General features: G+C 37.9%; 1 protein-coding gene across 1 annotated transcript; it reads left to right on the top strand.

Annotated features, from left to right (window-relative positions):
- The first annotated feature begins 295 nt into the window (after window positions 1-295).
- On the top strand, window positions 296-9,387 carry LOC140159614 (membrane frizzled-related protein-like). The gene is made up of 8 exons (XM_072183107.1): window positions 296-321; window positions 4,620-4,693; window positions 5,929-6,042; window positions 6,316-6,678; window positions 7,578-7,691; window positions 7,889-8,275; window positions 8,725-8,847; window positions 8,981-9,387. Exons 1-8 carry the CDS (start codon window positions 296-298, stop codon window positions 9,385-9,387), a joined length of 1,608 nt encoding a protein of 535 aa, XP_072039208.1.
- Window positions 9,388-10,337: the final 950 nt, after the last annotated feature.

Below are 10,337 nucleotides of genomic sequence, written 5' to 3' on the forward strand. Positions count from 1 at the left end.
ACATAGATAATTGTTAATATTTAGAGTATTTTTTATCTTTCAATATTAATTGATTTTTATTCAGAAACAAGACGGAATCAAGACAATTAGTATTTGTTGGCTTGTCTAAATTATAGCTTTAATGTACAACCTAATTTATCATTATGTAATTTCATAGTAAATCAGTACAGCATTCCCCAAACAATAGTTATTGATGGTTTTCAGTTGTATGCGGTGACAACGCTGATAATGAGCTTATTTGCAGTTCTGGAGACACTTGCCAAGGAAATGTTATCACGTGCAGAAATTATCCGGAATGTCTGAATATAACAAAGAACTGCGGTAAGTTTAACTTCCTTTAAGTTCCTTGGAAATAAGAGCCGGGGAAGAGCATCGAAAGTACTTACACGTGACCGGTGTCTTTTCAAGACATCAAAAAGAATGAGAAAAATGTCAGGGCATGTAATGTAGTAACGAAAACGCCGAGGAGTTGTACAAAGTCCACAATATTAAAACGATTGTATTAACACCCAAATGACTTGGGCTAAATGTAGACCCATCCTTTGCGCTCATTTTTAGTAATTAATAAGGATAAAATATATATTTTCTTTCATATTCAGCAGAATATTCGTATGTTAGTGTGATTTTATGGCAAAATTGTATTTTACCTATACATTTTTTACATGGCCAGAATTGACCAATTTTGCGAGGGCGCGCACATTATGACGTCATAGCGATATCAAATTTTCATGGCCTGTTTGTGTTTATTTGGGATGGAGGATACCCATATGCTATAACAATAATGACGTTTGAATATAGAACAAAAATATATCAACAACCTCTCCCCTTTGTAGTGTTAGAAATGGTTGGCTCAGTATAGGACTAGGATTGAAATAGAATTTCTATTATTATAGAATAGCGCTTGATTTATTCAATTTCAATTCACTGATATGAGAAGAACTCTTTTCAAAACTAAAATTGTGATGACTAGCAGCAAACTATACGTTTTCTGAATTTTAGTGACCAGAGGAATATTTTGGTATGGGTTTGAACACAATTTGAGCAGTTTTGGACATGTACCTTATATAATATTTGTCCTTGAATTTCTCTGAATTTGTCAGGGATGACAATTTGACACCCACCCGAATCTTATTTTGTATTACCCAAAGAACAATAATCAGCAAATATACACTTTTAGTTGCCTATTAGTCATGTTAGTATCTTAGGCCATACTAGATTGAAATCAACCAAGCTGTATTGTACTTGGCTGAGTCGAGTCAATCCACAGTGAATCAAGATACTAACAGGACCAACGATTAGTGTATTCTTTTGTGTTATTATTCGAAATAAGGTGTTAATAGAATTCAATAGGGGTCGCAACGCAACGAGAATGCTTCTTTCTACTTTGACCCCCTGATTTCCATGAATATGTAACTTGCCACTTCGTGATCAATAAAATGCACGGCTGTTTGTTGTGATCATTTATTAAATTTTCTAACAAACCATTATATAATGTTCAATTTTAGACCAGGACAATACCAATAGCTATATAAACTGTATATTTGTGTGGAAATTGAGGGCGCTATTTACATATATTTTTAATTTAATCACAGATATTGGTTTTTGAAAGCTCCCTTGTTATTTGGAATTCTTTTAATACCATTATACCAGTTAACCCCTTGCAAAGATGAAAACATGATTAAATATAAAAAGCGCCATCAGTGTTCACCTTTTCTTAAAAATGACTCCAGTTTACATACCATCAAACAACAGTGAATGGTAATATGGCGCTAATTGATAACCATGAGCATAATTTGTCGATCAAACAATTATATTTTTTCAACATATACCAGATTCTTGTGACAACGCTGATTTTTGGTGCGTACGGCTGACAGGTTGTGTGGACCAGTCATTAAGATGTGATGATACTTTTCATTGTCTTGATGGTAGTGACGAGTTTAATTGCCGTAAGTTTGAAGTATTTGGTGGACATTATTGAGTGTTCTTATAATGCGAATTTTGGGTAATCTTTACTGGAAGTAAATATTTTGCAATTGAAGGGTCTTTTAGAATGACGTATTGAATTACAAATCTTTTAAAGGATTTCTGCCCTTGCGTTAATACTACTATAGAGAGCTAGTCCTTAACACTAATTATTTTCCGCTGCATTTTTGGCATACCGGGAGTGATATTTTATTCAAAGAAATAGCCAACACGCGGCTGAGGACGCGAATGTTAAAATAAAAATATTAAGGACATACTAGCAGCCGCAGCGCGCTGGTCTATGTTGTGTATGTTATTTATATACCAGACTTGTATGGCAAGTATATTGCACAATAGAACAGAAAAACCTGGTTTTTCGTCGATAAACCTGGTTTTTCAATCGAAAACCTGGTTTTCGATCGAAAAACCAGGTTTTCAAATCGAAAACCAGGTTTATCAATTCGATTGTCAGAGTTTTTGATAAACTTGGTTTTTCGGCTGATAAACCAGGTTTATCAAAAACTATGACAATCCAATCGATAAACTTGGTTTTTTCAAAAAACCAGGTTTTTCGAATTTGATTGTCATAGTTTTTGAGAAACCAGGTTTATCGGCCGAGAAACCTGGTTTTTCACTGATAAACTTGGTTTTTCAATTCGATTGTCATAGTTTTTTTTGATAAACCTGGTTTTTCAATCGAAAAACCACAGGTTTTTCGAATTTGATTGTCATAGTTTTTGATAAACCAAGTTTATCGACCGAGAAACCTGGTTTTCCCTGATAAACTTGGTTTTTCAATTCGATTGTCATAGTTTTTTTGATAAACCTGGTTTTTCAATCGAAAACCAGGTTTTTCAAATTCGATTGTCATAGTTTTTGAAAAACCAGGTTTATCGACCGAGAAACCTGGTTTTCGCCGATAAACTTGGTTTTCAATTCGATTGTCATAGTTTTTTGATAAACCTGGTTTTTCAATCGAAAACCAGGTTTTTGAATTCGATTGTCATAGTTTTGATTAACCTGGTTTATCAAAAAAACTATGACAATCGAATACTATACGCTTGCACTCCCCGATTGCACTTAGGCTAGATCCTCCAGGCCTCGAATACCGGTACTCACGCACGGCCGCTTCACTGTGTTGTATTGAGGACTGGAGCAGGGCCTGGACTGGAGCAAACAACGTTCGAAAATATGAATATTGAGTAGATTTTGATTACGTCATTGATTTCAGAGACGGGGAATATAAAACAACAGACGCTTATGAAGCCGAGTGGATTTGCTGATTTATTGTGGTTTGTACGCTACATAGGCCTACAAGGAGCTTGAAAACAAACTGTCGAGTACCACAACTTCGTACACGCATCAATTCCCCCTGGTACTGTACACTCCATGCCAGCAAATTTTCAGCAATTTTCCGTCCGCCATTTAGTGATAAATCATGATGTGCTTACAGGTTTTTAACATGATATTGGTAGGATGGATGTGGAATCTTCAAGGGGTATATGTAAGAGCACCTTTACCAAATCGGCAGGAGCGATGAAATACCAGATTCAGGCGTGCTTGCCTTTATAAAATGGGGACGGAAAAAGAAGAGAAAAGAGAAAAGAAGGGAATGAGAAGGAGAAAGAGAAGGGAAGGGAGAAGGAGAGGGAAGAAAAGGGAAGGAAAAAGGAAAGAGAAGGAAAGGAGAGGAAGAGGAGGGAAAGGGAAAGAAAGAAAGAGGGAGGGAGAAGAAAAGGGGAGAAGGAGATTTAACCCAAAAATTTCGGCTCGCGCTACGCGCGCTCGTTATTTACCAAAACAAATAGACTCGCGTGCTACGCACACGCGATATTGCAAAAAGAATAGGGACGATAACGACGTTTTAGGGACGATAAAGACGTTTGCCCCTCGGACTGACAATGATGGCTACGCGCCTGTTTGTGTAACTATACAGCACCGGCTTCACAGATTCGGCGAGCAGGGCGCTCTATCCTTTCTACCTCGTTGATCACACCATGCCCGCGCGCCATGAAGTGTGTCGCCATTACTAATGGTTTGGAAATTCCGGTTTTCGAGGAGCATTCGATTGTCATACAATGTAATTTTTGATAAACCTGGTTTTCGAATTCGATTGTCATAGTTTTGAAAACCAGGTTTATCGACCGAGAAACCTGGTTTTCGAATTCGATTGTCGTAGTTTTGAAAAACCAGGTTTATCGACCGAGAAACCTGGTTTTCGTCGATAAACTTGGTTTTTCAAATCGATTGTCATAGTTTTTTTGATAAACCTGGTTTTCAATCGAAAACCAAGTTTTTCGAATTCGATTGTCATAGTTTTTGAAAAACCAGGTTTATCGACCGAGAAACCTGGTTTTTCGCCGATAAACTTGGTTTTTCAAATCGATTGTCATAGTTTTTTTTGATAAACCTGGTTTTTCGAATTCGATTGTCATAGTTTTTGAAAAACCAGGTTTATCGACCGAGAAACCTGGTTTTCGCCGATAAACTTGGTTTTTCAAATCGATTGTCATAGTTTTTTTATAAACCTGGTTTTTCAATCGAAAAACCAGGTTTTTCAAATTCGATTGTCAGGTTTATCTACGAAAAACCAGGGTTTTCTGTTCTATTGTGCAATATACTTGCCATAGACTTGAGCACTGTACATTGTTTGTTAGGATAGCCTTTGTAGCTCAGTTTAGTGGAACATCGGACTCGTCTTCCGACGGTCTGGGTTCAAGTCCCCGCCCAGGTAGGTCCGCCCGGAGTTTTCTCTGGATTTATATTTACATTATAATGTAAATATAAATGCATGGTTCATTCTGTCCCTTGTATAATGTATACACACTTTAATTGACATGTGCCATTTCACATTATAATGTATTAATTTAACATTGCAGATGAATGTAATAAGATGATCAATGTCAGCGTAACTCAATCTACCATTTTGACGTCTCCAGCCTATCCCGGACCATATCCAAATCATCAGAACTGCATCTGGTATTTCAAAAGCAGTCATCCTAGGAGTGGATTTCTCGTTACAATCTTCATTGCTGTTGTGGAATCCTTTTACGATTCATTTACCGTTGGATATGGTCATAATATTTCAGCAGATAGTATTATTGCATCCCTCTACCTACCGTGGGCTTTATCTTCTGTATCTGTTGAGGCGCATACAATGTGGATCCAATTTTCATCGGATCAGTCGGTTGGATTTGAAGGAGTTCTTGCGAAAGTAGAAAATGTGTTGCAAAAAGGTATTACAAAATTATAGTTTTTGTTTAAGGGCTGGGGTATGAACGTTTGGACAATATTTATTTTAGGACACTTGAGCCCAACAGGACTTTTTGGCTTATTCTGTCGGTCGGACATCCGGGCTATCTCTAGTCTCGGGCCCAAACTGCATGTGGCTCACGGTTTGTTATGAACAACAGAAACCGACTGTGAAGGAGGCTACATAGCGATGTTGCTGGAGTGGCATTCAATTTCGAAAAAAACGACACTCGACCATGGAATTTAATTTAAAGTTTGGCAGTATATAAACGGTAAATCAAGTAAGTTTCTTCCACTCTGAAGACTTAGAAACGGTTGTGTGATTCCATTGACTATTTGTGGTCGAAATTTACATAACACCAATGACAGAAATCATCAACAAAAATCGAATCAGGGACTTGTTTTCACTCGAACATCATCAACCGGAAGTGACGTGACACGGACCGACAGAATAACTCAAGAACCGTACATCACAGATAGGGCGAACTACTTTTACCTTTTTGTGAATTCTTATGACTAGAGGAATAATTTGCTATAGCTTTTAATATGATTGGAGCAATTTTGAAATTTGACCCCTGTATGATATTTTCCCCTCTACCTTTCCACCACACGTACATTTTAGTATACTGTTTGTATGCTGTTTAGGGGGACATCTCTGAAATGCATAACCCCTGCTTGATAATATTGTGTTTGTTCTTTTGTTGTAAACCAAAGAGTCATGTAAACCAGGTTATTTCCAGTGTGAATCCGGAGACGGTTGTGCCGATTCTAGACTTGTGTGTGACTCCTATATGGAATGTTATGATGCGTCAGATGAACAAGGGTGTGGTAATTTCAGGCTCTTTATTGTCTCTGAATGTACATCATCCTCATCCATGATCATCATGATCGTCATCTGATATCATCATCATCATCATCATCATCATCATCATCATCATCATCATCATCATCATCATCATCATCATCATCATCATCAACAACAACATCTTTATAATCATCATCGTCGTCGTCGTCGATAAATGACTGAGAATCTTAATAATACCGACTGAACATGCTGAAGACTAAACATGATGCATGCGTTATTTTATTGTATCTTTCTAGTTTTCTGCACTAAAACAACAATGAACATCACGACAGGGGAATCAGTATCTATCAAATCTCCATTACAACCTTATAACTATCCGCCCAACATGTTCTGTGAATGGATAGTTACTGCTTCTAGTTACGGGAGTATTGTGGTTCGTTTTCTGGTGTTTCGTGTGGAAACAATCTGGGACAATTTCATCATTGGTTTGGGTAGAAGTGTGAATGCATCAACGCGTATTCTTCAGTTGAGTGGGACGGAGGCACCAAGAATTCTTATAGTTAATAACAGTAGTGATATTTGGTTCTTGTTCACATCCGACGGGTCAGGCGAGCTCCTGTTTGGTGTCCATGTCGAAGTTGAACTACTCAATGAAGCAGGTTAGTTCACGCATCCACATACCTACCCTTCACTTAACATGCGGGAGTCCCGAAGGACCAGGGGCTCTGGGCAAAAGCTAAAAAGGGATAGGGCTATATAAAGGAGATATTAAAAGGGCCCGTGCTGCTCCTTGTCCATGAGCCCGAAGCTCTTGTTACGCCCCTGACTTTATGAGAGTGTGTGGTGTGTATACGTACGTTTGTAGTGGTAATCGGTGTTGGGGTGCGTTTGCATCGCATTACTTCTGAGGATTCCAACTGAACTACACACCGACACAATGAGGACCTCGTGCAGGACGAGGCATAAGTCCTTGGGAAGTGATAGAATCATCTGTGTGGATAAACTTACTGGGGACCATCATGATATTCTGCTACGTGTTTCAGAACTACTTATTGTCCAACTTAATGGGGGGTAGTATTCGGTTAATAAATGTCAGTATGATAACAGTCAATGTCTGTGCTGACGTAACTAAGTTGGACGTGGACAACTAGGAAATGTCCAACACACTCATGACACTACTACCACCTAGAGCATAACCTCGCGAGGACTTATTCGTTATTACCGATTTTATGATAGTACTTCACATGACAACACACCGAGAAACAGAGGACTTTTGAACCTTGTTAACAATAAGTTTGTCATTTTCAGGTTCTCGGAAATATGTGTATCAATACAAGTGGTGTGTGCACGTAGGGGTGGGTGCGTTAAGTGTGTTGGGTGCATATGGTTGGGGTGCCGGGGTGTGTATGGTTGCGCTTTCTTGCATGCGTATGTGAATGATATTGCGTGTTCACCCGTTGCTGGTAAATGATTCTTTGAATATTTTTTCTGATGGTTTACGGACCAGGATATTGCATATCCTCCTCTACTATCTTTCACCATTATTTTACCCTTACAGTTACATGTGCAGAGGATGAGTTTGTGTGCCACACAGGATATGGCTGCTTACCTCAGGACCTAGTGTGCGACAATCACCCACAATGCTTCGATGAATCTGATGAACTTGGCTGCGGTACGGTCACATGATTTTAAACTTCAAGTCACATTCCAAATAATAATAATACACAAATTAAATTATAAGTTTGTTTTCCAAGCGTTTCAGGTAAAACAATTACAAAATATCATTTAATTGGTTAATTAAGCATGTTATGGATATTAACTGCAGTGCAGTTAAAAGTGTTATTTTGCTATTATTTGATTTCCATATAGATACTTGCAGTATTGATAGGTTCAACTTGACATCTGATGACGTCATTAATATAACCTCTCCATTCTACCCTGAACAATATCCAATCAACGTATTCTGTACTTGGTTTTTCTACCCATTGTCCAATGGCAGCACCCAAATCAAATTTAAGGATTTCCAAATTAGGCAAGATCTGCACTGGCTAAAGATTGGTTTCAGTGAGAGAGCACCCACATATGAAGACGAGTTTGATGACACACGGGTAATATTGCTTACTGGGTCTTTGTCAAATACACCCAGTTCAGTTACTGTATTTCATCCAGTAACGTGGATCATCTTTGAATCAAATTATCTTCAATACACTGATGGAATAGGATTCTGGATGCAAGTGGAATGGAAACCAATAAACGGTAACGTAACGTATTGATAAAAACAGCTTAACAAAGTGCACTTGCATAAGTTGAATAAAAAGAAGAGGAGGCCGAAAGTGGAGGAGGATGAAAACTAAAGACGAAGATGGAGAAGAGAAGAGAAGAACGGGAAGTAAAAGGGGCTGTAGGCGTAGGATGAAGATGACGAAGACTAAATAAGTAGAAGCAGAAGAAAAGAAGAAGGAGAAGAAGGAAAAGGAATTATCCTTTGTATTAATCTTTTGCAGTAGGTTGAGGGATATGAGAAATTGCATGTCGGTCGGTATGACTGACTTGAAGGACCATAATGAAGAAGAGGAAGGGGTGAAGGAGAAGTAAGAATACTACTCCTATTATATAGACGTAGATGAAGAAAAAAGGATGGCGACGAAGAAGAGGAAGAGGTAAAAGAGGCAGATAACGTGTACTTATTTATTAACCCTTTGCAGCAAGCTGCGAGATGGGAGAGTTTGCATGTCAGTCCAATGACTCATCACTAATATGTCTTCATGGTCAACAGAAATGTGATGGTAGAACTACGTGTCCTGATGGTTCTGATGAACAAGATTGCGGTAATCAATACGTTGAGATACATATTATTTAAACACAAATGTTCAAACACAACTCGATTGCTCCCGTTTTCAAAATAAGTGTGTCTTTTGAAACAATGAAAATCATAGTTCAAAACTTTTAACTCTTGTATAGGTGAGTGTGGCCCGCGAAACATCTTCCTAGATCGTAGCGATAACTTCCTTCTTAAGTCACCAGGATACCCTGGACCTTACAAGAACAACCTCCTGTGCAGCTGGGTCGTAAAGGCAGATTACAATCTGATAGTACTCCTGATAATCACTGAATTCCATACGGAGAGAGGTTTCGACTTCGTCAATGTTGGCAATGGAGAAGATTCATCCAACTTGGGTTCGTTGATAGCTAGTCTTACTGGAAACATTAAACTGCGTACATTAACGTCCAATGTAGAATCGATGTGGATTAACATCATAACAGATGATACAGGAGCCAGCAGTGGGTTTAATATACAACTGGAGCAGATCAAACGATCAAGAATACGCGGTAATGTTGTAGTTTGTGCTAAGAAGATTTGCGTTTAATGCATGGATACTTTTTAAGCAAACACGTTTTTTCAGAACGTTTTAAATATCGGGTTTAATATAATAAAGGGTATAAAAGATTTTATTTTAATGACCATCGAGGCGGTTCCACTTAAAATAATTGTATCTACCGTGTTATATCAGGCGATAGGTACAAGGCTCAGGCTGGGTCTCAAAACAATATTTGTATACTCTAATTATCAAAAAATATTAAAACTAAATGTTATTGTATAACATTTCCTGCCAAACATTAATAAAAAAATGTTTTTTCAACTATCAAATAACATTATGAACAACTTTTTTTATCTGAAAATATTTTGAAAACATTGTAAAAATGTTGTGAAAACGTTTTATAACCTTCACTAGAGTCGATATTTCTAGTAACCCGTTTGCTGGCATATTTAACTTAATGTGCTGTGTTATCGGATTGATTCTATTACATCTAGGCATATGTGGCGTGAATGACTTTGATTGTGGACGAGGATATTGCGTCAATTCTTCGGCTCAATGTGATGGTTTCAACGATTGTCTCAACTTTGCTGAGGAGATAGAATGTGGTATGGTAATCTCTAAAATAATAGATTAGGTGGGGAATAACCTAGATTTATTTATTCAATCTCGGTGTAGAATAAAAGGTTTGTCCGTTAAATTAAATGAAGCTCATAAAAGTCAAGTTTCCATGGGGTATAATCGTCTTCCGCGGTAAACCAAGCAGCTTCCGTGGTAAACCGTACAGCACCATAACTTTAAAAGTTATTTGGGCTAGAACTATTGCGACTGTAGGGGTGAGCTTGCCTACTGTAACAAACACTCGTGGCGGCTATACATTAGTAGTTTGTAGGGGTGTGCACGGGGTAGTGCGGCAGATTTGGGATGCGTTATCATTTAGTTTAGACATTTTCAGAAATGAATCAAAGGAACTAATATCCTAAAGATGAGAAAGTATTCAA

Source organism: Amphiura filiformis, chromosome 8 (assembly GCF_039555335.1).
Source record: "Amphiura filiformis chromosome 8, Afil_fr2py, whole genome shotgun sequence".
NCBI lineage: Eukaryota > Metazoa > Echinodermata > Ophiuroidea > Amphilepidida > Amphiuridae > Amphiura > Amphiura filiformis.